General features: G+C 40.3%; 1 protein-coding gene across 1 annotated transcript in view; it reads left to right on the plus strand.

The window, feature by feature from the left end:
* The window catches only part of Slc35f1 (solute carrier family 35, member F1), a 421,122-nt gene extending 411,242 nt beyond the window's left edge, over positions 1-9,880 (plus strand). Inside the window, exon 8 of the mRNA NM_178675.4 lies at positions 6,406-9,880. Coding sequence (NP_848790.2) covers positions 6,406-6,630 — 225 coding nt within the window. The 3' untranslated portion in view covers positions 6,631-9,880. The remainder of the gene's footprint in view (positions 1-6,405) is intronic.
* Positions 9,881-27,066: the final 17,186 nt, after the last annotated feature.

The raw sequence follows: 27,066 nt of genomic DNA on the forward strand, positions 1-27,066 counted from the left end.
TATAAAAGATAATGGCAGAAATCCATTTTTCATTCTCTGCTGCTGTGCTCATGTGTGAAATCACCCACAGGGGAGAACATTTGCCTGTAATGGAACTTTATTGGGATTGGCTGCACAAACTATAATACCAAATGAATTGGTCTTGCAAACCAAACCGAAGGCCTCATAAACCAGGAACTACAGTGAAGACAAAGGCTTGTCATGGATGACAATGTTAGGCATCCAGAGAGGCTGAGAACCTCAAGGCCACTTCACCCCTTTCCAATGGCTCTGATTCCTAGGGAATAAATCATTTTCTGAATAGCAAATCTTAATAACACCTTGGTTTCCCGATTTGGATAGACAACCTGTTTGGCATTCTAAGGCCCTTTCCTTTCTGCCCTGATATTAGCATAGGTTTCAGGTTTGAATCACCCAAAAGTAATAGAATATTGGAGAGCATTAGAAGGAAGGATTTGTACTCTCTCGAAACATCTTATTTTGGTGACTGTCAGTAGATTTGGTATCTTTAAAGGTATTTATAGAAGAAAGGAGTATTGCAATATCTAGCAAGAGTTAGAGCTTTTGTTTTCTTAACAAAAAGTACGACAAAGGAAAGAGGAAAAATAAGGTGAGACAACAGGGGAGTTGGAAAGTATTTGGAAAAAGCTTGTCTATCACCAGTTCATCTATTTCCATTTAGTAAACCTAGAAGTCAGTGTTTTATATTTTAATAGGCCTAATAATAACAAAAAATCTTTCAGTTTTATGCAGTAGCACAATTAGGCAGTCCCACGCCAATATGTTTGTGTTTGTATTTCTCTGGAGCCAGGTCTGTCTGGTTTCCTTGGCTCAAATAGCAATTGGCACAGACCAGTGGTAGCAGCTCAGGTCCAGGCAGAGCCTCTCATCAGTGGATCCTAGTCAGGACACAGCTTCGAGCTTGCCCAGAACAGGCCACCAGACCTCTCCCTGCTCTGTACCCAACAACTGCTCTTTGAGGCTAAATGTGTGGTCCCCAAGCCCACTGAGAAACACATGGTGACAGGGTGGACTCACATTACTGAGTCATCATCTCCCTCCAACCCTAGGACACACAATGAGTTGGGCTACTTCCTTTTAAAGTGGATGTTTTCCACAGTGTCCACCTTGAGTAACTCTGTAATGTAAGGACTCAACAGACTAAGGATTCCCATTTAGCTGGTCTCCACAGAAAGACCATTACATTCAACTAACACGTCGTGTTTACCATTAGCATTTTGTTTTCTTTAGTCACTGAAATGTGTTGTAGAAATTTTTAATCCCAGTCCAGGCTTTCTACCCCACCTTTGACCATTTAGTTCCCGGATAAAAGACACACACAACCTTTATATTACAATAAGCCTTAATTAGCACAAGAGCTGGACAGATATCTATCCTCTATGCTATTATGTCTATTTGCCAACCAATAATCCTATTATATAATTTGCCATGTTTCCTCTGGAATGCTCTTAAGTGAAATTAGCCAACACACATGACCATATTTTAAGATTCTTATTCCAGGGTGACTTCTTCCTCCAGTCACGTTCTTCTCCCCTCGTTGTTCTCCCCTAAGCTGTGACCCCCTAAACCCCGCCCATCTCTTTTCTATCCAGCTATTGGCTGTCAGCATCTCTATTCACCAATCAGAAATAAGTTGGAGGCAAGCTCACATAGTATCACTTGGGTCGGTCTGTGGACTCTAGTCTCTGAAGTCTTGGGGGCCCGCATTTAGCATTATGGTACATAACAAAAGACCAAACCTCAAAAGAAATGTCTTTATTCCACTGGTTAGGATGTTGAATCTCTTGTCCTCCGGGCTGCCTAAAATCACCAGGCTTATCTGTAGCTATGGTTTCATCTCTTCCTTCCTTCCCCTAGGAAGCTGTGGCCTGTTTTCCACATGTTCACCTTTCTGTTTGAGCTCTTTCCACTCTCTTGCCAGCCTCTTCTTCCCAGTTCTTATTCTCATTCTCTCTCCCTTCTCTCTCTCTTCCCTCCATTCCTCCTGCTCCATTTCTTTCTTAGAATACAGTCTTTCTCTTATTTTACCAACTGTTCTCATTCACAAAGTTTCATGGCAGAAACTGATAATTCACTGTCTTACTTCAGAAACCCTGACATATTTATAAAAGTTCTCTGGAATTTTGCTATCTTTCTATTTGTGTAGGTTAATGTCTAATGAACTTGGGGGTTTGTTAAAATTTAACTTGCGTGTCTAATGTCAAAATAAAGTGAAAATGTGGTCTGTTCTTAATGGTGTGCTGAATGCCACATTACGTAAGGATCAGTCATATGTCAGTGCTCTAAATCTGGATTTAATGCCTCACTGAAGAGGCATTATAATCAGTCTTGCTGGCTATTCCATCACAAGGACTTGCATTGAGCAATACTCAGGTATTCTCCCCACACAGTGCTTTCCAGACCTTTTCCCAAAGACCCATGAAGACAGGGACAATACCAAAGAATCAGAGGCACTAGTGCTGATACAGGACACGTCCTTCGTCTGCTTCTTCAAGTGACAAGGCAGATGAAATGCTGGCTTTCTGTCTTCCCACAGAACACTCAGGTAGCTAGAGGCCTCCATTAGCTAAGGTTATAACCACCAAGTACATTTAGGCAGCACTGTTTCTTGATGGAGACAAGCTTTTCCCTGAGATGCATCTTGTCTCAAGTGCAGAAAGCTCTCACCTCACTCAGTCCCCGAGAAAGTCCTGTTCTGCTTGCTTTTGGAACAGAAATTACAATTCTACAATTAGTAAGTTAGGTACACAGACCACACAGAAGTTTTGTTTGCCTGATTGACTTTTGAAACAAATGCTCTGTAAATGAGACACCCAGAACTATGGATTATCCCATTAAGTACCTAATCAGAATTCTCATTGCTTTTTTTTTTTTTTAATAAAGCTAAAAAAAAAAAAAACAAGAGAAAATGCAACATCTTGTCTTTTGGAAAATAAGTTAAATGTTTCTGTCACCATTTATGATATCCGGTATTTATTCTGATTAATACTGATGTTTGCCAGGCTATTCCTTTCTGGGGGAAATGAAAACTCTCTCTACTATGTATTAATAAAACCTCTTGGGTGACTTCCAAGATGATCCTGTTACCTGGAGCTACATGCTATCCATCTTTTGAGAAAAAAATTAGAATGAGTTCTATATGAATTAAGTAGATATGAATTGGAAATACACTACGTGCTGTCATCCTGAATGCCCAAGAAAATAGCTAATTGTAGATTTATGGCACAATCTTTCAGTTTTGTGTCCTTATAAATGGTATAGCTACAACAGTGGCAATGAAACTAATATGAATTGCATGTCTGTGGTAAGGTAGCTGTCCCAAGCGCTTTACATGTTTTATCTAATCTGATCTTTAGAGTGATCGTGCACAGTACAGGCATTGATTGATGTGGAAACTTGAACCTGAAGGTACAAGAAATTTGACAAGAATGACAGCAAGGAAGTGTTAGACCAAAGATTTGAATCTAGCTTGAGGGTTAGAAGGCAGTGGTAAATACAAAGCTCCGTTGTTGGCCTCTCTGTTTTCAGGGCCAGCAAGAGCAGTAAGTACCTAAGGCCATAAAGTGGTCTTTGCTTGAAACAAAAACATATGAGCAAGAGTCATTCATAAAATATTCAAAATGATGATGATGTTAGGAGCAAAGCCATCCAGTGTGCTAAGCACCAGCTGAAGGGTGTGGATTTCAGGAGGTGAGTCTGGAGATGAGCAGGCTTCCTGGGGTCAGGAAAACCAGCACTGGGATGCGCATCTTCTTTTCCTGATTTTTAAAAATTTTGACTTGAAGAAGCAGGCACATTTATTTTCGTTAAGGAACACCTAATTAATTATTTCAAGTTAATTAAGTGAATCTGTTCCAAGTTGAGTTTAGTACATAAATCCACATTCAGAAGTGTTGCCATCTGGCCAGAATGTGAAAAAGAAAGGGATTGGGGAACAAAGCGAAGAGCTCTGTAGGAAGAAAATCAGAAAACAGCCTTTAGTCTTAACTACCTTGGTCCTGCAGACAGAAAAGGCTAGAGAAAAAGGACACTGCAGCAAGACATTTAGCCACAAGGACATCTTTTTTTTCTGTGTCATTTCCAAAATTGCCTTTTCCACTGTTGAACCAGCATCTCCTTGTTTAACATTGCAAGTGGTTTAGCTCATTTACAATCACCATGTAACTTACCTTCAAGCTCTGGATCATTTTCCTATCTTTGCTCTCCTAGCTTCAGAGCATCTTTGTTTACCATCTGCTACTTCTAAAAGAGTGGTTCTCAATCTTACTAATACTGCAACCCTTTACTGCAGTGCCTTATGTGATGGTAAACCCCTAGCCATAAAACTATTTTTTGTTGCTACCTCATAACTGTAATTTTGATACTGTTATGAATCATAATGTAAGTATCTGATATGCAGGATGTGTGGAGTGTGACCCTGGTGAAAGGGTCTCCGAGTAGCAAATGGGTCACAAACCACAGGTTGAAAACAGCTGTTCTAAAATATGAGCTAAAAAAAAAATAGACAATGAAAATAAAATAGATCTTTTCTATCAGAGATGGAGGATGTGGTTGTTTCAATTACTGTTCTATTACTGTGATAAGATATTATGGCCAAGGCAACATATAGAAGAAAGCATTTCTCTGGGACTTCCAGTTTTAGAGAGTGAGTCTATGATCATCCTGGTGGACAGGATAGCAGCAGGCAGGAAGACGTGGCACTGGAGCTGGAGCTGTGAACTCATACATCTTGAGACAACTTAGCAGCAGACACAGCTAACTGAGTATGTCATGAGCTTTAGAAACCCCAAAGCCTGGCCCCAGTGATACACTTCTTCCAAGAAGGCCACACCTCCTAATCCTTCTCAAATTGGGGAGCAGGTATTCAAATATATGAGCCTCTGAGGGTCATTCTCACTCAAACTACACAGTGACCAAGACTGGGTATAATTGGAGCCATCTGTAACTGTGTTTCTGCACTCATCCTCTTTGTTCCCAAACTAATAACTGGGAGACTGCTTATATATGAACACATGCCTAGGCAATCCCTTGACTTGTTCCCCAACTAACTCATACCTTAATCACCCATTTACTCTATTCTAACTCATACCATGTAGCTGGTCCTCAGTTTCATGTGACCATCTCCATCGTCACTGGAGCCCAATCTCCTTCCCTGCATCCACCTCTATTTCAGAATCCTCTCTCTGCCAGAACTCCCACCTCCTATTTCCTCACTGTTTATAGGCATTTTTATTGATAAGTGAAGCTTCCACACAGTGAACAGGAGAGTCTCTCTACAAGTGGGCTGATTGCAATGGACTGAAATAAGGTTTGGTGTGCCTTAACTGTATTGTATTGTTTTGGTCTATGTGTACTTCTGTTTCTCCATGATTAATGTATTAAATCTCTGATGGTAAGAGCTAGGCTTATTTTTACAGTTCTATTTCCTTGGTGTATACTAGCATGTTTTAGACACAGAGGGAATTGTAAGAAACCATGAAGGGGTGAGTGAGTAAATGAGTCAAGAATAAAGGAAAGAGAAACATTGGCAATACTTATTGGTTTTTTTTAAACCTTATTCTCCCCTGATAAACTACCCAACATATCTCCCAAAGAAGGTCCAGGGTCATAACTTTTCCAAAGCATTCCTGACATTATAAATTTGTACCCACCACTCTTCCAACACACACACAGCAAAGCAGCAAAACAAACAAACAAACAAACAAACAATAACAAAATAAAGACCCCCTCTGAACTGTTAATCAAACAGCTTGGGAAGAACAGTAACAAAGTACGCAGAGTCCTGACGTTGTTGATGACAAGGGGAGGAGTGTCGTGTTTTATTGACTCGCCCTGTTCAAGGATGATCTTATCTTGCAGTGGTAGCTACTGAGGTCAATAGTTCTTACTGGAGAGACAAATCACATCTGCTTTGGATTCATGTGAAACAAGTGCCCCGCCACTGCTGTCAGTGAGGCTTCTTCGCTGGTAGCTTCATTATGCCCTTCAATGAAATATCTACAGTTCTTCTAGGTTTAATGGGGCCACAGACAACCAACTCTTCACAGAGTGATGTTGGAGATTTTTTTTGGGGGGGGGGAGCTTTGAATTTGATGTATTCTAATTTGTGCTTAACTAGCCTTCCCAAGCAATTCAGGTACTCAGATGGACATTTTAGGGACAATTAGCTAAATGTTCCTCTCATTAGCCACAAGGCCTAGAGAAAAAAAAAAAGACAAAAGGAATCAATAAGACAAAGCCAGTTTAGAAGAATATTCACTTTCCATCAAGAGTATCAGCTACCTCATCAAATTGCATGTTCCTGTACTGGGCAGCTTCTCTGACCTAGGACGTCATTAATCTGTCAGTGGCTACACTTTGATGCTAAATCACCTTGTGTTTCAGTTTTCAGGTCTTTACCTCCTGTCTTTCTTCACCATCCTCATCGGGCTGGTGCTGTATTCCTCCACCTCTACATACATAGCCCAGGATCCCCGAGTGTACAAGCAGTTCCGCAATCCTTCAGGACCTGTCGTGGACTTACCCAGCACGGCTCAGGTAGAGCCTTCAGTCACCTACACCAGCCTGGGCCAGGAGACAGAAGAAGAGCCCCATGTACGTGTGGCCTAGGGGAAGACCTGCCCTGCCCACTGAGGACAACTCAGAGGCCATGTGTTTGCCCATCATCTGTATTGTACATAGAGAAAGGTATTTAGTAGGTGCAGTTTCACAGGTGGACTGCAAGGTAGCTAATCCTTTCATCAAAGGAAGAAGCTGAAGACCACTGGAGACTCAGGCTTCAATCCACCTGACTCAGAGAGAGGTTTTGATAGTGTGTATCCTGACCCAGTCCCCACCCCTCCATTGATTACTGTGAAAATTTTTGAATCAAAAACAAGTATCATTGTTACTATGATCTTTATTATTAATTGTTACTGTTATTACACGACTTTCAGAAGGTTTTTTATTCCTGATGGGAATTATTACCAGACCCTCACCTGCTCAACATAAATCCCACTTTTCTATGGCAAGTCACTTTTTAAGAATCATACTTTTTGTTTGTTTGTTTGTTTGTTTGTTTTGCACAGACTATGTGAGTGATGCATGCCACAGAAGCTTGCCCATCCTGGTGACCTTGTGGCTAATGGTGTCCTCTGTCACCTGTTGGATTGCCTGTTCGATGAGGATTTTGTGCTGTGACCCTTGTAGGGAGGGGAAACTGACCATACAATTCTCTATTCTAGGAATAGATATAAAACGAACATTATAGCCATTTTATATTTCATTTTCTGCTTATTCCAGGCCACTGGCTTTCTGCTGGCCTAGGAGATTCATCTAACCAAGCCCTGTAACTACATGATAGATAGGATAGAGACTGTCCCATTTTTGCCACTTAAAGAAACCCTAGAAATATGGGTTATATTTAGGGTTATATGTTTTTAATTTCTTTTTCTGTCTTTCTTTATATCGATCTCCTCAAAAATTAGTTTTTATTTTCATTTTTGTTCATAATGATGTCATGGAAATTAATCAAGGGACTGGAAAAGCCATGACTTTCACCCTCTTATTTACCTTTCTGGAAGTATGCCAACATGGAAATTATCTTTATTGTGGAGTCCCACTGTTCGTCCCACCTCTTTGAGTCAAGGTACTAGTATGGAGAAATCTCTGTTAGTAGCTCGTGCTCTGGTCACTTAGCGATAAAAATGTCACCATTGAAAAGTCTGGCACTTTGATCACACTCAATACCCACCTAATAGTAGAATATAAGGAAAAGCAACTCTACGCACAAAGAATGCTACAGCATCCCAATAAAGCTTAATACATCACTAGTTTAATCAGTTGTCTTCAAGAATATTTCCCCCACACCCACCCCACTCCAAACACAGAAAATTAAGAAATACCACAAACCTTTATAATGTAGAAAAATTTCACGTGTCAGTGTGAAAGTTCTCTGTAGCTTGGCTGACTTCAATACCATTCAAATGGATCCTTGATGGAGTTACAGGGTTTGTATAAATGTTTATGTAATTTGAGGCAATTCAAGTCAACATATTTTAAGCAAGCAAGCAAAACAAAACACTTGTGGGAGGTGGGGGTCTCTCATAAAGTAAGACCAGATTGCAAAGTAGGACCTCAACAAGTCATAAACATGGCTGGCAGAAGCTCTTCGGCTGTCTACCAGACTCTTTGCCTGCCTTCTTCTGTGAGCTATTTTGATAAGTCTTATGAGAACAGCACATACACAAAATAAGGAATGCGCTTGAACACTGTAACTCAGTTTTAGGTTTTTTTCCATCGAAAAATATAACATTTCCCTCTAACATATTGTTTAGTCCTGTCCTAGGAGATAGAAAATAAAACTATTTTCCTGGTGTGCAAATTTCACATCAGTTCAACTCCTTTGAAAATAGGTTTTCTTTATTAGGGTGGAGTGGGCAGGGGCAAGAAAGGTTTGTGCTAAAGCTACATCACATAATAACCTTGCAAATATCTGCTCTGTGCTACCTTTTAAGCCAATTAAATATCTTTCTCTGAATATTTTGTCCATTCAGATCTGAAGACCCTTAATGACTGTGGTTTTACTTTTATGTTTACATTCCTTCAGTTTGCATAATTTACTTGATTTATTGCATTTTTAGTATTTATTTTAAGCCAAATGTCTTTGTCTTTTTTATTCATTTTTATGACACTAATTTGTAGACACTCTGTAAACTCTAATGAGAAACAAATGGCTGAGATTATTTCCAAGTCCATTCAGTAGGCTGGGAATAATTTTAAAGTTACATTTTGAAAAGGTTTGCAATTAATTGATGGCTAAAGATGGCTGTCTGGACCATTTCATAGGATGAAATTGACTCCATTGTATGGAAACCAAATGTGAATATCAGGATGAACTCATTGTATACTTTTTGTCATCCAGTGTCTTTGTGATCAGACATTAATGCACCTGTGTTGGTTTATCTCCATTCATGAAGCTGGTAACATTGGCTCATCCAAGACTAGGAGTTTAGGATTGACCCTTAAGGGAAAAAGACAAAAAGTTGCAAAGAAAAATGTTTTTAATCTGAAAGCATTGGTGGTTTGACAGCGGGGCGGGAAGTGGGAATAGGGTAATAGTAACTGTAGCAGTTTTAGTTTCTGAGATTCCGTAACCTCAGTAGACACCAGCAAGAATTCCGGCATTTTAATCTACCACTCTTCTCACCTCAAGCAAGAACAGTCCTCTGTATGAAGTTGATAAGAAGCAAACCACAGCTCTCTTAAACCCTACCAGAGATGAGTGGTGGTTTTCACTTTCTCGGTGGAGACTTTCACTGAGGACAGAGCTTGCCTTGGTCAGACCTACTCACAGCTTCGAACACATATACAGGTAGACCAAGAAATGGACAAGTTCGCACCACTGTGTCCCATGAAGATATTTCAATGTTTAGTTTAGGTATTGCTAACTTGTGGTATTAACCTTCTGACAAGCTTGTAGTATTGTTTGATTGGCATTTATTTTTGATTTGTAACCATTTAGTAGTTCCCAGCTAGCTATCAGTGCAGATTTTACCCCATGGGTAGGAGTCTATCTTCACACCACATAACAAAGCACACTAATCCTGACACCACGATGGGAAATATGAACCAAAATATGAAAGAAAGAAAGAAAGAAAGAAAGAAAGAAAGAAAGAAAGAAAGAAAGAAAGAAAGAAAGAAAGAAAGAAAGAAAGAAAGAAAGGGAAAGAGAAAACTTTACACTAGGAAGAACTTTACACTAGGAAGCCGAACAAGCAATCTCCTTTTCTATTTGCATGTTCCCCCATGGACTGGCTGTGGCAATGTAACAACTGTACGATGTTTTCAAATAAAAATAAATGCTTTACGAAAGCACCACACTGCCGCCTCTCTCGTGTGTTTGTCTGCACTGTGACAGCCATGATGCCAGTTCCCTCGAGATGCTAGAAATAGCAAGAACAGCAGAGAAATGAGCACAGGTCCAAATAAAAACAAGAGAGAAAATAGTTCCAAATTAGGAACAGCAGAGTCTCTTAACTATAGTTTCAAAAAGTCAAATTAGACACATTGGCCATTTAATTTAGAATATTAAAGAAGGCTGTGGGTATACAACTTTCTTTTTTAAATTTATTTTTATTGGCTATTTTATTTATTTACATTTCAAATGTTATCTCCTTTCCCAGTTTCCTCTCCAGAAGTCCCCTATTCCATTCCCCCCCTCCCCCACCTACCCACTCACTCCCACCTCACTACCCTGGCATTCCCCTACCCTGGGACTCCAGCCTTCACAGGACTAAGGGCCTCTCCTCCCATTGATGGTCGACAAGGCCATCCTCTGCTACATATGCAGCTGGAGTCATGGGTCCCTCTATGTGTTGTACTCTTTGGTTGGTGGTTTTGTCCCTGGGAGCTCTGGAGCTCTGGTTGGGTGATATTGTTGTTCTTCCTATGGAGTTGCAAACCCCTTCAGCTCCTTCAGTCCTTTCTCTAACTCCTCCACTGGGGACCCTGTACTCAGTTCAATGGTTGGCTGTGAGCATCCACCTCAGTATTTGTCAGGCTCTGGCAGAGCCTCTCAGGAGACAGCTATATCAGGCTCCTGTTAGCAAGCAGTTCTTAGCATCCACAATAGTGTCTGGGTTTGGTGTCTGTATATGGGATGGATACCCAAGTGGGGGTCTCTGGATGACCTTTCCTTTAGTCTCTGTTCCATATTTCCTTTCATGAGTATTTTGTTCCACCTTCTAAGAAGGACTGAAGCATCCACACTTTGGTCTTCCTTCTTCTTGAGCTTCATGTGGGGAATACAACTTACAATTCCACAAGGACAACTTATGCAGGATAGTGGAAAGCTACCAGTGAGAAATAGTTTCTTATGAAGAAAAAAATTCTGGGTACACTGCTCTAGATATAACAGCAGGCCTAACCATGAGTATTCTTTTAAACTAGGGCATCCATGAGGCTAGAGTATCCAGATTCTTGCTCATAACTTACAGAGAACCTAACACTTACCTCTCCCCAGGTAACTTCTTTCAACCTTCTACCCACGAAGCATCCAGAGTAGACATTATATGTATTTACTTTGTACATCCTTAGCAGTTGTGTTCACAATCAGTCACTTAAAGATAAATCAAGATGACTTCGTGTTTGACCTATATAGTCACATGTATTCATTCATTCATTCGTTCGTTCATTCAATCAATCATTCACTTTACATCCAGATCACTGCCCCCTCCAGGTCTTGCTTCCACAGTCCCTCTCCTTCTCTGAGAGGGTAGAGGCTACTCCTCTAAGTATCCCCTACCCCGGCACATCAAGTCTCTGTGGGGCTAGGTGCATCCTTTCGCACTGAGGCCAGACAAGGCATCCTAGGTAGAAAAACATATTCCACAGACAAGCAACAGCTTTAGGGATAACTCCTGCTCCAGTTGTTTGGAACCCACATGAAGACTGAGCTGCACATCTGCTACATATGTGCTGGGGTGGGGGGATAGGTTCAGCCTATGTGTATGTTCTTTGGTTGGTGGTTCAGTCTCTGAGAGCCCCTAAGGATCCACGTTAGTTAACTCTGTTGGTCTTAGAATACAGGGAAGATGGATGGAGCAGAGACTGTGGGAATGGCCAAGCAATAATTGAAGACCCATCCCATTGGCAAGCATGAATCCCTGACACTATTCATGATACACTGTTATGCTTGCAGACAGGAGTCTAGCATGGCCATTCTCAGAGAGGCTCCACCCAGATGCTGACTCAGATGGATGCAGAGACCAACAGCCAAACAGGAGATGGAGCTTGAGGACCTTTGTGGAAGAGTTGGGGAAAGGATTGATGGCTCTGAAGGGGATAGGAACTTCACAATATCTTTAAATTGATTTTCCAGCAAACTTGGTCAACCTCACACCGTGTGCTTTGTAACATACTTTACAAAGTGCAAACTAACAGCAGGTAGTTAACATAAATAATTTGCTTCAAAAAATACTTTTTCTTGTCAACCTTTCTCTGAAATACTATTTCATTTTATTTAGCAAGCTCTTTGATCAAAGATGAAATGAAGGTGAACCCCAGCCCAGTCCTGGGTCCAGAGGTCAAGTAGTTTCAAAAGATTATGGACAAATTCCAGTAGACAATCTATGTGTGTTTTGTGCTATGTTACACCTCCTTCTCTAATGAGTTATTATTTTCTTTTGAGAAAGAACATGGTTTCCTAAATATGCAGGAGCTCCTACAAGAGAAAGATGAGGAAGCATTTGAATTTTATAACGATTAGTAAAAAGGAAAACAAACAAAATAATTTTAAAATTCTCAAGACAGCTGTCATTGATTAGATTTTCTCTGTGTCCCACAAGAAAATGAATGGTAATATGTGATGTGATAGCCAAACTAATATGTGAAAATACAATTAATAGTTCAGTGCCCAGCAAAACACCTGACACTGAGAAGTCATTTGTACTTCTTATTTTATTATAATCTATCTTCAAAACCACAAATAGAGAGCACAAACACAAGCGATTCTATTACAAAATGTCACCTGTCATACTTCTCTTCTTAACTGTTTTTTTTAATCTTATAAAACTCTCATTCTTGGAATTGAAAAAAAAATCAACATGTCTATTCAAGTTCCTGCTTCTAGAGAACATAAAAAAAAAAAAATCACTTACAAAGGCTGAGGTAGGAGACAACCAAATTCTTTCCTTTCAAGTGCCATTTTATACTTCTATCATACATTCTCAATTGTGCATGGCTATCATACTTTTTATTATTCATTTTTTTCATTGATAGTCCCCCTTCTCATTTCTGCAACTAGAGGACTCACTAGGGACCGGCTACAAAGGGTTTAAGCCCTTCGTTCTCTATGGGATTAAAACTGTATAAAAAAAAATACTGCATCAGGAAAGCTCTGCCACATCCAGGTGTCCTGTATTGTGACCTGAGAGATTAAAATATTGAGTGTCACTACTCTTCAGACAACTAGCCAAGTCTCCACCAAGCATGACAACATCTTGATAAACAAGGTCTACAAATGATCAGGGGGGAGCAAGTTTCATGGAATAGGCTATAAAATTAGCACCATCCAAAAAAGTCCATGGGGGGTGAGAGAACATGAAAAGAGCTTGTTCATCAAGTATCAGAAATAGAGCTACGTCAATCCCACAAACTGAAAGATAATTCCACAAAGGGAAAGACAAATACTACTTTATATAGCAAAAAGCAGTCTTCCTGAACTCGTTATCTCAAATTGATGGTGCAAATGAATCACCTATAGATATAGTAAGAGTGAAAGTGGATTAACTGTGTGGTTCATTATATGGTCCATTAACACTTTCAGTAAGTGTTAATGGCAGACATTGACCATTATACACAGACAAGAGGTTCAGATCTGCTGTGTGCCAATCAACTTGGAAATATAGTCACCCTGATTTGAAAGACATAAACTACATGGGTAGTTCAACCCTAACCATGGATAGCTGGCAGGACAGCACATAGCCATGTCTTCCTGCCACTAGATGGCGCTGCGTCAGAATAGGAAGATAAGGCTTCCCATCTGTTCCCAGTCTTGTGCAAGTCTCCTGTCAATAATGATAGCTACTGAAAGTTCAGGAGAGCAACAGTCATGTCTTACCTCTGAATAGACATCCATCACCACTATAAAACATCTTACTGCTGTTAGAGATAGCTCTTACGATTGATTCTAAAAGCAAACCCTAGTTTCTATACAGGGAGAGAGGAGACTATCTGGAGCCTGGGCTCTATAAGTCTCTGTAGTCAGGAGGGGTAGAAAAAGAGAGGAGTCCCAATGAGCAACATCACAAACACAATCACTACTTTTTGTTGCTCAAATGTGAGATGGCAGGAGGAGGCTTTGCTGGAGCCATTCAGAAGCAAATTATTAGCAGAGACTGACACATTCGTACACATCAGGATGTGTAGACTAATGAATGAGTTTGTGCATAAATGAATATATGTTCCACATGGGAAAGAAGTTGATTCCTAAAAGCCAAAAGACAATAAACGTAAGCCACTCTTCACTTTACATTTTCTGAGCAACCAGCACAAATATGATTACTGGGATTTTAGGCTTCAGATTGAAGCATGGGGTGATCAAAGCTATTTGGTATAAGGGGCTGGTTATCTTCTTGCCTTCCTTGGTCATGTGTCTGTCGGCAGGAATTATTTCCATGGTTCTTGAAGAGGTTCAATAAATTTTAAGTAATGGTAATAATTGCAGTTTCACAGATGGCTGGCTACGTGCCAGTTTCCCAGCAAACTAGCAAAGCAATAAAACCATCTACTTGTTCATAAAATGACTACTGTTCTAAATGAAATTACTAAGAGAGAGGAAATGGCCTAATCACTCGAATAATCAAACCAGTCTCATTATGGGGCTCCCTGGAAGCTTTTGTTTGAATTTTCCAATGTAGTTTTTGGCATTTAGTGGGATTTTAAAAGCTAAGTAGGTCACACATGCATACAAACGGTTGAGTGAATCACACAACAGCTTTATGTTCCCAGGATTTTGCCTATCAGGCTCCTTTTTAATTAAAAGGGAGAACTGTCAAGGATAGCAGACAACTTAATGTAAGAAATTTGGCAGGCGTAGGGGAGAATGATGACAGTTTGATTCATATTCCTAACTTCTAACCATCAACTAAGTTCGCTCTTCATTGTAGTCTAAGCATAGACACAGAGTGTGAAAACTAGAGAAAACACTGGAGTCAAAGCTGAGTCAAAACTTTCTGGCCCATGCCTGGCAGGAGCTTTTAATTAGAAGGGGAGATATTTACCCTTTGGAGGTTAAAACCTTATCACCAGTGGCAAAATTCTACAGATAACAGAACTATATATAGAACCATACATTCCTCAGCCAGACACCTGGGGTTACAAGCTAGATGCTGAGCCTTCCCCACAAAGGGGATGGATATTGTTTTAAGGCTGTAGGATAAGAGAGATACTTCATTCCTCCTTAGTATAGGGAACAAAATACCCATGGAAGGAGTTACAGAGACAAAGTTTGGAGCTAAGAGCAAAGGATGGACTATCCAAAGACTACCCCACCAGGGGATCCATCCCATAATCAGCCTCCAAATGCAGACACTATTGCACATTCCAGCAAGATTTTGCTGAAGGGACCCTGTTATAGCTGTCTCCTGTGAGGCTATGCCAGTGCCTGGCAAATAGAGAAGTGGATGCTCACAGTCAGCTATTGGATGGAACACAGGGTCCCCAATGGAGGAGTTAGAGAAAGTATCCAAGGAGCTGAAGGGGTCTGCAACCCTATAGGTGGAACAACAATATGAACTAAGCAATACCCCCAGAGCTCGTGTCTCTAGCTGCATATGTAGCAGAAGATGGCCTAGTCGGCCATCATTGGGAAGAGAGGCCCCTTGGTATTGCAAATTTTATATGCTCCAATACAGGGGAACGCCAGGACCAAGAAGTGGGAGTGGGTGGGTAGGGGAGCAGGGTGGGGGGAAGGGTATAGGGGACTTTCAGGATAGCATTTGAAATGTAAATGAAGAAAATATCTAATAAAAAATTGAAAACAATAACAACAGCCACTTTGGTTTCTACATGACAGTGATTTAAAAAATCAAACCGTGGTTTGATATTAGTTTTTTGTTTTGTTTTGTTTTGTTTGTTTTTAATTATAGGATTTTTCCCCCAATGCATTTACCTGCCAATTGTACAAGAGTCTTACATTAGTTAAACAGTATTATATCAACTTTTCCCTTGGAAACGCAAACCACAGTGTCAACCCCAGATAGGGTGCCAACAAAGAAATAACTCCATCCGACTACATTGCTGAACTATTTAATTTAATTGGGTTTACTTATAGAAGCTTGCATGAGAGGCTACTTAAGGATTATGAGTAGCTTACAGGGAGGTTACGCCACCAAGGAAAGTCTCTTCCCATCCCTAGCAAACATTAACTGCTGAAGTACCCTTGGGAAAAGGGTGGGACCTCGTCATCCCTATGACTGAAGAGTGGTGTTCTCAGTCTTGTGCAGGTTTCCTTTAAGTAATCACCACTACTGACAGTTCAAAAGGACAACAGTCCTGTCACACTTGCAGGGCCATAATCCATAACAACTGTGAAACATTTTACTATTGTAAGACTTGGTTCCTATTAGTGATCCTGAAAGAAAATCTTATTTTATACAATGGGAAACTTTCAAATAAAAATTTTTTTTTTACATTTTTAAAATTTTGTGTGTATAAGGAAAGGGACATGTGGAAATTAGAAATAGAATTTCAAGAACTGATTTTCTCCTTCTACCATGTGGATTCTGGGTATCAAGCTTAGGTAATCAGTTTCAGTGTCCAGCATCTTTCCTTATATATTTCACTGACTCTCAGACAAAGCTCTGACAGCTAACTCATCCAAAACAGATTTTTGAGAGGTTTACCCAGTGGAATAATGTAGAAATAGATTCCTCGGATTACAATGAATTGAAAACATTTTTCTCATATATATTTTATCTTTAAAGAAATAAAATAATACATACAAACCTTAACATTAGAAATGAAGACCAAGTGGGAGTGGGTGGGTAGGGGAGTGGGGGGAGGGAATGGGGGATATTTGGGATAGCATTGGAAATGTAAATGAGGAAAACACCTAATATAAAATACTGAAAAAAAAAGAAATGAAGACCATACACATAGGACAATAAAGTTTGTCTTTCAAAACAATCTAAGTAAAAGCATCATTTAAAGCCAAATATTTTGCACCAATCCAGATGGTTCTGTTGATGACAGATGAATTGGGACAAATAAACAATGTAGATGGTTCTGACTGACTTAGTTCCATTCACTTGTTCAGCCAATATGATAAGGCTGGTGCCATGAAAGTCACATGACCCCATTGAAGCACAGTATATATGGTAGGAAAAGAATCTAGTACTTGAGCTAAGTCAGAACAACTTAGATTACCCTATAGTTATTTCTGGTAATACTATTTGAACTTACCATGGAGAACTCAAAGCTTTATTCCAGCTACAAGCTTGAAACAATCTTTCAGCTATTTGGTTGTCGATTAAATCTTATTTGAATTGCAAGCACCACGTGATTGTGGGGCCAGGCAGTCATGCAACTGGGGGAGTCAGTCCAGAGCAAGAGTGAGGTCAAGATGTGTCCAATCCCTGAAAATGTCATCCTGAGTCCAGCAGGAGAAGAACTTGTCTTATTTCTTGCTCTGAGTCTGCACTCTTAGAGCATGTAGACTGTATAACTCCCACCTCTACCACCCTTGAGGTATTCATGTAGCCTGGTGGTTACTCAATGATGCCTAGATACCCAGAGGGCAGAAGCAGAACTAGGCTGGCACAATTGTTTTTACTAGAGAAGAAAAAGTGGATATTCTTCTACCCTTATTCTGTCTGTTTCTAGCAAATACTAACATCTTTCTATGTAAAGAAAGCAGTGGTTCCCCCCAGCATCTGGTGGATTGGAGGAAAATAAGTACCTGGAAGCCTAGCCAAGCCCAGTAGGTAGGCTTCCTTCCTCTCTCCTAAACATAACCAAAGCTATGTGTGGGACCTGAGATGCCAGTCTCAGTTGGACAGGGAAATTCTCAGAACCTGTCAAATCTGACTTTTCCATATATGGCTCTAAGAAAATCCATAGCATCATTTATAAAATGTAGCTCGGGCTTCAAATGGCCACACACAGGGGGAGTTTCTGCTGGTCAGTTTTCTGTCATTAAAAAAAAAAAAGCCATAAGAGTGTGCCTTTTGATTTTAGAACCATGCTAAGGTAGTTAAGCATGATGGCAGGAGTACATGACAGAGAAACTCATTCACCGCGTGGTCATGGTCAAACAGAAGAGTTCTGCTCCAGGAATACCCACAGTGGCTGAGGAATCTCCCACTAGGTCTACCCTAAAATTTCCACTATGTGCTGGTAGTGCCAAGAAGAGAGAAAGCATTCTTGCATGTACCTTGAGGAAAAATTTCAGATTCAAGCTAGATAAGATTCTCCTGTCTCTCTTGGGTAACGTGGAGCTGAGGTAACAAGGGGAAGATCTCGGCAAATGACCTCAGAGCTTCTCTCTCTAAGATGTTACTTTCCAGTCATTATACCTTAACTTTTTTAATTTATTTATTATTGTTGTGTGCATTTGATGTGTGTTGGGAAGAGGGCATGTGAGCCACAGGTTGCGTGTGGAGGTCAGACCAACTTTGTTGTCTCCTTTCACCTTTATATGTAGTCAATACCTAAAGGAGATTAAACTTGGATTTTTCAGGTTTGAATGTCAAACACTTACTGGCTGAGCCAGTTCATCAGCCTCAGCCAAGAGAAACTTTAAAATCATTATAGAGTATGTAGTTGTAACTATAATTAGTGTCATTTATTCTATTGCACAACTCTGGTCTAACTATTAGAAAAATTGTATTATTTGATCCTCATGGCATGAAAGATTCTTACCGTAAGAGCTATTTTATTGATGAGTTTGTGGAAACATTGATGAGTTACATAAAGTGGCCAAAGGCAGCAAGTGGTAAGGACCAAACTCAAATCTAGTGTGTCTGGCTTCAAACACACTTTGTATACAACAGCACAAAACGATTCATGGAAGTTTAGAAAAGCAGCTATACCAGCAAAATCTTGGAGGAACTCTGTACAAAAATCCTGTTTTGTTTTTTCTCTTAATGTAGGAAAAACATAAAACAGTCCAAGCAGAAAATGAGTCATATTATATCAGCCAGCATAAGAAACCTATGCTAACTGCACCTGTGGCTAGTCCTTTATAAAAGAAAGGGTGACAGGTAAACCCCTCTTTGATAAACTAACAGAAACAGTAGGCAATTGGTCAAGAGAAAAAACACCAACATGTCTGCTACAAAGAAAGCATAGAAGGAAGGCATGGCCTGGTACAGTGTCCCCGAGTTCTCCTACGGGGTTCAATGCCAGCCTACAGAGGCTGATTTCCTCCAACATGCCTCTTGCCTTATCATAATGTGCCATGTTCTGTGATTATTTCTGTCTTCTTTCTGCTTAGCCTCACAGAAGCATGTGGTACAACTGAACCCCCTCTCTCTCTTCAAATAGCTCTTCTCCAGCATATAGAATCCCTTTCTTCTGGTGTCCTGCCAGGACACCCCTTCCTACACCCATGGCTGGTTCTTCTTTTGCTTCTATGACTAAATGATCTATGACTGGATTCATGTCTCTGCCCTCTACTCACTTCTGCTTTGTATCCACACTCATTCCTTCTGCTTCACACACCAGCTTTGTGTTGGTGTCTCACACAGAGAAATCACCAGTGTAGATTTCTCTGTCTGTTCAACAGGCCAGGTCTAAATATCTAACAAGTCTCTCATATCAACATACCCCAAGTAGAACTCACAATCTCTTCAAACCCTACCATTCTTCCAGGGTTTTGTTTGTTTTTTTGGTTTTTTGTTTTTGTTTTTTTGTCCTAGCACAATATACCTGGTGACTCTGGCCAAATGCCTGAGATTCACCCTGGTCATGTTCTTTGTATCAGCATCTACATTCTCTCCACCAGCAAATGTCTGGGGTTCTGATTCTGACTCCTGGCCACAGATGCTTCTGCCTGTGTTCATGCTTCCTTCTCCTCTATCCTTACCTGCCTCTTACAAATCTGCCCCTGTACTTTCCATTCTCTACCATGAGATCTTTTTAAAAATGTAAATTGAATCCCATCATTCCACTGCATGAAGCCCTCAGTGTCCCTTCTCAGTATTGGAATAAAAGTCAAATGCCTCACTATGGCTCTCTAGAGTCACCAGACCTGGGCCCCACCTTCTTTAGCAGTTACTTTTGTCTCTTTTCCCCCTCACCACTGATGCCTGAGCACCACATGGCCCTTGGTGCCATCAGCCTACGTTGCTCACACAGATCATCCCAGCACCGATCCCACAGAGAGCCTTCCTTCACTGTCTTTAGCATAGTTACCATGGTGGTTTGAATAGGTATGGCCCACGTGGACTCATGTGCTTGAGTGCTTGACTCATAAGGAGTGGCACTATTAGAAGATATAGCTTTTGGGGTAGGTGTGGCCTCATTGGAGTAACTGTATCACTGTGGAGGCAGGCTTTTTGGTCTCCTATGCTCAAGCTACATCTAATGTTGTGTATACTCTCCTTCTGCTGCCTGTGGATGAAGATGTAGAACTCCCAGCTCCTTCTCCAACACCATGTCTGCCTGCAGGTTGTCATGCTCCCTGAAATCACGATAATGGAATAAAACTCTAAAACCATAAGTCAGCCCCAATTAAATGTTTTCTTTTATAAAAGTTGCCTTGGTCATGATGTCTGTTCACAGTCATAAAACCTGGACTAAGACAGTCACATTCTTCAATAGCCTGTTCTAGTTTGGTCGTGGCAGTACTTGCCATCTTAAATAATATTTATTTATTTATTTATTTATTTATTTATTTATTGTAATTGCATGGGTAAATCTGCCTTCCCCTACAATGTGTCCAGAGAGATTGAGTCCTGTTCATTCAAGTGTTCTTAGTACTGGGAATAGTATCTGACAAATGGATGGTCCACAATAAAATGGGTTTAATAGATAGATGTCTAAATTTTGAGGACTGATTAAGGCTGTAGAACATCAGTTCTTAACCCATGTATATTTACATTATGACTCAAAACCATAGCAGAATTATAGTTATGAAGTAACAATAAAATCATTTTGTGGTTGGGGGATCACCATAACATGAGGGGTCATAGCATTAGGAAGGTTGAGAACCACTGTTCTAGAAAAATATTATTACTATTAAGGCTCAATTCCTACCATGCAATGGATTTCAGATGGTAACCTCATACTTGGGGGAAGTTTGGTGGGTAGGAGATCTTATACTGGCTTTGAAGCCCACACCAGCTAGGAAGACACACAAACACGTAAATGTTCTTGGCTTAGGTATATATCAATAGGCCAGAGAGATTTTCCCTAAACTCTATTAAATTGTATTATTCAGCAACCATTGAATTAGCAGCAGTGTCTCCCCAGTAACCAACTACAACACCATCTTGAACCATTCTATAGGTAATCAAGGTGAGCTTTAAAACTCATCAAGCCAACAAAGCTCCCTCTACATCCAACTGGCTGCTGAATCTTCTTACTGAAGAATAAAGGAGTGATAAGTGCAAAGTAAAGATCAAATCATATCCCACAGATCACTCCACTGAATCGAGAAGCAAGAGAAGGAAAATGAAAAATGCTAGTATCAAAATGTGACCTGACAGGTAAGTAGCCACATTATATCTGACAATGAGGTAGGACCCCTGTGATGAAGTAACATTTTATCCAGCAACTGATTACTGTTGCACTACTCTATACCAGGCAGAAATCAAGAGAGAATGGCAGCATTGGGAAAGGAAACAAAGTTTTATGTTCTAGTGAAAGAAGATTTAAAATAATTTAAGAGAGGTTTCAATAGAAATAGTGCTATGGAGAAAATAAGTCATGAGCCAGCAAGATAGCTCAGTGGGTAAAGGCACTTGCCCACCAAGCCTGATGACTTACAATGAGGAAAAGGGAGAACCAGTTTCCACAAGTTACCCTCTGACCTCCATATGCATTATGGTGTATATGCACACACATAATTTTTCAAATTTTAATTAAAAATATTGTATATACATGTATGTTTTGCTTGAATGCATGTCTGTGAACTGTGTATGTGCCTGCTACAGATAGAGTCCAAAAGAAGGTGTCTGATTCCCTAGGACTAGAATTAGAGACAGGTATGAGCTACTGTGTCCACACCAGATTCTATGAAAGAGGATCAAGTGCTCTTAACACCTGAGTCATTTCTCTGTAATAAAAAAAAAAATGAAAAGGAATAAAATGGTAAGGTGGAGAGGATGGGGGCAGAAATGGATGTAGGGAAAGTATACTTAATGATGGAAGGAGAAATGATCAGATAGACAAGATAAAGAACAAGAGAATACAGAGTGAGTAGCATATGCAAAGAGCTTCTAAGCAGGTGTCTGCATGAAACAGCAATAGTCATCCCACCCAGACCACTCCCCATTCAACAGGATTAAGTGAGCTAGAACTGAAGGTTGAAGAGGAATAACCTAAAAGCACTAGCATTCAGGTCTTTGTTGTCATGACTGCTTAGGCACACAGGCAGACAATCCATCCCTCTACTTTGGGGAAATTACTTAACATACCTGGCAATGGGTTCCTCATAGGTAAAAGACTATCAGTGATGTCACCTTGACAGTTGCTTTGCATATTAAATAAGAAGACATATAGAGCAGAACACTACAAAGATTGTAGCAAGAACTCAATGATAATACTGGCATCCTACATTCTAGAAGATCGCTATTCTCCCTCCTTAGAAATAGATTCCAAGTGCCAACACATGGCCTTTATATTTAAAGGTATCATTTAAGCCACCAAAAACTGTGGCCTTTGACAAATCTTTCTCTCCCTTTCCCTCTCCCTCTCGTCCTCCCTCTCTCTCTCCCCCTCTCTCTCCTTCTCCCTCTCTCTTTCCTTCTCCCTCTCTCCCTCTTTCCCTCTCTCCCTTCCCTTCCCTTCTCTCTCTGTACATGTGTGTGTATCTATGTGTTTGGATGTGTGTATGTGTCTACCACACTCTTCCTCTTCCTCTCCTACCCTCCCTCTTTTTTACTTTTGATGTTCTTTTGTGATTTTGTTTTATTTTGTCTTTTTTTTTGTTTTGTTTTGTTTTTTGAGGCAGAATCTCATCATGTCGTCTGGGTTGGCCATAAACTCACAGTCCTGCTGCCTAGGCTCCTGAGCACTGGTATTTCAGTCCTGTGCCTCTGCTTCATGCGGTGCTGAGGTTTTTCATTGGCTATGACCCCAGAGCTGATTCCCAGACTCCATGTGGGAAGCCATCGCTGATGCCAAGATGCTGCCAGCATGCCACCCACCCCAGCATAAATGAGTCCAAAACAGGAAAAAAAAAATGATCATATTGTTGCTGTAGCCGTGACGCTGAGCTTTTCCCAGCATCTACCCCTAGGCAGGAAGATAAACATCTGTGTCAGTTAGAAAGTTCTATCCATAAATAAAGACCGTGGGCTGGGAATTTAATTTTTATTTAAAGTTCTATTTACATGGGGTCAGAAAAGCCAACTTCTATTTCAGTCACAGCCCAACAGTAATTACAAAAATAAATACTTAATAAATATTTTTAGCCAGAAAAATGTTTGCATGAAGACTTTTTCAGACATTCTAGTCAAACACACAGGACCTTGAAATGAATAGTGATATTTGTTTCTTCATTATACAACCAGGCAAAGTATATTTACCTTCATAAATGTCACCAAATCTACCCTCATTTCCTCCTGCTGACTACTTGATCCTGATTTGGCTCACTGTATCTTTCACCTGAATACCTGCTTCTACTCAGCTTCCTCTGAGCCATTCCTTCCTCAACACTTAAAACCCTGCTTAGATGCTGCCATTGCCCAGCCTGCTGTCCTTCCTCTGTCTTTCTCCTGCAGTCCCTACAGGAGGCCATTCACATTCCTTAGTATTTAAGTCATGGAACAGGGTCTTGTTCAGTCATCATCAGAGAAGCTTCCTCCTGCAGGAGATGGGAACAAATACAGAGATCCACAGCTGGACAATGAACAGAGAGTAAGAGTCCGTGGGAAACTCAGTACTAAATGGGATGTCACCATCATATCCATCCCCTCAGGGCTCAGGGAACCTTGTAGAAGAGGAGATAGAAAGATTGTAAGAGCTAGAGAGGATGGAGGACAACAAGGAAACAGGACCTTCTTACCTGGATAGTTTTATGTCAACTTGACACAAGCTAAAGTCATCAGAGAGAAGGGAGCCTCCATAAGATTGGACTATAGGCACACCTGTAGGGCATTTTCTTAATTAATGGTTGGTGTGTGAGGGCCCAGCCCATCATGGGTAGTGGCATCTCTGGGCTGATGGTCCTGGGTTCTATAAGAAAATATGCTAAGTAAGCCATGAAGAGCAAGCCACTAAGCAGCACCACTTCAAAGCCTCTGCATCAGGTCCTGCACCGGTTCCTGCTCTGTTTGATCTCCTGTCCTGACTTGCTTTGAGGAAGTGTAAACTGAATAAACCCTTTCCTCCCCAAGTTGCTTTGGTCAAACTCCCCAAGGTGTTTTATCTTAACAATAGAAGCCCCAAGTATAACACCTTCTAAACACATCAAAACTGGCATACATATGAACTCACAGAGACAGTGGCAACAAGCACAGTCCCTGCATGGGTCTAAGCCAGATAGGGTTCCAGTGCTGAGAGGGGAAGTGGACACAAGCCCATCCCTAACCTAGAGTCTATCTCTAATTGATAACCATTTACAAAGAAAGAATTAGCTTTTTCCCATGATGCCTGACTGCATACACAAACTACCCCAGCAGTAGATGGCCCACACAAAACAAAACTCAATGGTATTTTAGGTTGTTCTGAGTCTCATAATGCTTTGTCTCACATTATTTGTATTATTCTTTTTTAAAATTTCCTTGCATGTCTTTTGAGTATATGTTATGGTTTCCAGTGTTGTGTTTTTATAGAATTTCTATGTATGCAAATGTGTCTGTTTCTAAATCTATATGTGTTCCTTATACTTTTGCATTGGCTCAGTTTCTCCTGGTACTTCGTTTGCTTTACCTTATTCTAGTTTATTGGTTTTCATTTTATCTTACATCATTTTATTATTATTGTTTTGATGCCTGTGTGTATTCAAATGACAAATGTGGACACCCATTTGGACATGGGTGGAAGGATCTGGAAGCAGTTGAGGGAGCAGAAATCATAACCAGTATATCATTAGTAGAAAAAAGATCCAAGTCTTAGCTCCCTATACTTCTTATACTTCCATTCCATTTCCTGCTTTATTTTCTCTCTCTTGCCAAATATCTATTCAGCAAGCAAGTAAGATCATTCATGAATGAACACATGAAGTTCTTTATATATGATCTACATGAGGCCAGAATGGTGGAACCCTACCCTGTTCTTCAGCCTCTTGTTTTGTCTCGCCACTAGGCTCTTTTATTTTCAGACAAATTGACTTCTGTTTAGTGACCCAGCTCCTTTCATCAATATAGCCTAGTAGGTGTGTTCTTTTCTCTTGGAAGTCTTGACCCTCCTTTTTAGCCTAGGTAAGTCCCACTTACCCTGCAAAGCTCAGATTCAGCATTACACACCTCCCAACTCCTTGCCTCTGTGGCTCTTATTTTCCTCTAATGATTGAATGATATCAACATACTGCCTCCTAACCCTATGGGGAAAGCAATCCATTAGGTATTTTTTGACATTTACACTTAGTAGATAATCATTGAGTTTGTTGAGTGAAGAATAAAGACTTAGTAATATATGAGTCACAAGTAATAGTATATAAACTGATGACATGAACACTCCATGGTATAGTTAAGGAATGTTTATTGTAGATATGCCAGAAGCATCTAGAAGAGTCCAGAACACAGAGAGAAAATAGTAAATTGAACATGGCTAGAAGACTATACATGGCCATGAGAGAAACAAGAGGAGAGGAGAGGAGAGGAGAGGAGAGGAGAGGAGAGGAGAGGAGAGGAGAGGAGAGGAGAGAAGAGAAGAGAAGAGAAGAGAAGAGAAGAGAAGAGAAGAGAAGAGAAGAGAAGAGAAGAGAAGAGAAGAGACAGAGCGATAGAAAAGAAATAGAGATTGTGAGAGAATAGGAGGAAGGAAGGAGACAGAGGAAGCATACCCAAAATAGCAGGGTTATAAAGAAAATGAGTAGATGGGAGGGGTGAAGCCTATAAGCTGTAGGATTTTAGGGTAGGGAGGAGGTTAGAAGGGCTATAATGCTAGCATGGACTCTGAAATGTGTAACAGGTACATGTTACACTGAGGGGTCCTGGGGGCCAGCATGTGCTGGTATGCTGATAAGCACCACAGATAGCCATTTTCTTCTTCTGCCTTTTGGAATTTGAGAAATAAAATTTCCTTTGGAACTGACTGTAATAAAACTGGAACAAAAACGAGGGTGTTTCCATAGTATGATATTCAGTAGCACACATAGGACGACAATCCAAACAACCAACTCACTAGTTCTGTGAGCTCTCAGTCAACCTGAGAATCAGCAGATACTGGGTAGACATGAACCCAATGCTGCAGTGAGCACACCCTGGATTCTCAAAACATATATGCACCTGAAACTTGTGAATGTCATCTTCTTTGGAAAAAACAATAGTTTTTACAGATATAATTAAATAAATAAAGAATATCACAATAAGATCCTCTGGGTTACTTGGGGATAGCCTAATCCCAAGGACAAATATCATTATATGAAACAAGAGAGAAGATATATGCCCACAGAGGAGAACCACATATGAAGATGGAGGCCTAGATTTGAGTGATGCAGCCATAAGCCATATTTGTAAAACAGTAAGTACTTACAAGATCAGATCCACGTTCACATTTAGGAGGATAACTCTTCCAGCATCACAGTTTAAAGCCAATAGTCTGGATATAATTATTAGGATGCTTGTCATCAGCCCAAGATTTTCCTATTGACTAGCAAGCACCAGGTCACTATACTAATCTGGAAAACAATGCATCCTACCAAGATTTTCAAGAACCATTTTCAGTATGGACTCTGATTCCTTATTATTTGTTTCACTTCTATGAAGTTCAGGTAGAGAACTCTTGAGTTCCAGAGTAAAAGCTATCAAATGTTTTTAAGTTCCCTAAAGTAATGAGCTAATGGCCAACTAAAAGTCCCATCTGAATTGTTTTGATCCAGTGTGCTATGGTTCGGCATTGGGATGGCTGACTTCATGCAACACCCTGCACCATCAATGGCATCTGTATTATTTTCTAGATAACACTGAACATAAATTAAGTGACCTTTTCTCTAGCTTTTATTACTAGTTGGATCATTATGATTCTTCTTTGGAAACTGATGAGAGGGAGAGTTGAAAAGAAAAAGTCAAAAATTAACAACAACAACAAAAAAAAAAAAATGGCTGAAAAGAGGGCCCAGCATAAACAGGCACTTGATGATCAACCTGGTGACCTGAGTTAAATCTTAAGAATCCACATGAAGGTAAAAAGAGAGAATCACCTCTACAAAATTGTCCTCTGACTTCCACATGT

Source organism: Mus musculus, chromosome 10 (assembly GCF_000001635.26).
Source record: "Mus musculus strain C57BL/6J chromosome 10, GRCm38.p6 C57BL/6J".
Taxonomy (NCBI): domain Eukaryota; kingdom Metazoa; phylum Chordata; class Mammalia; order Rodentia; family Muridae; genus Mus; species Mus musculus.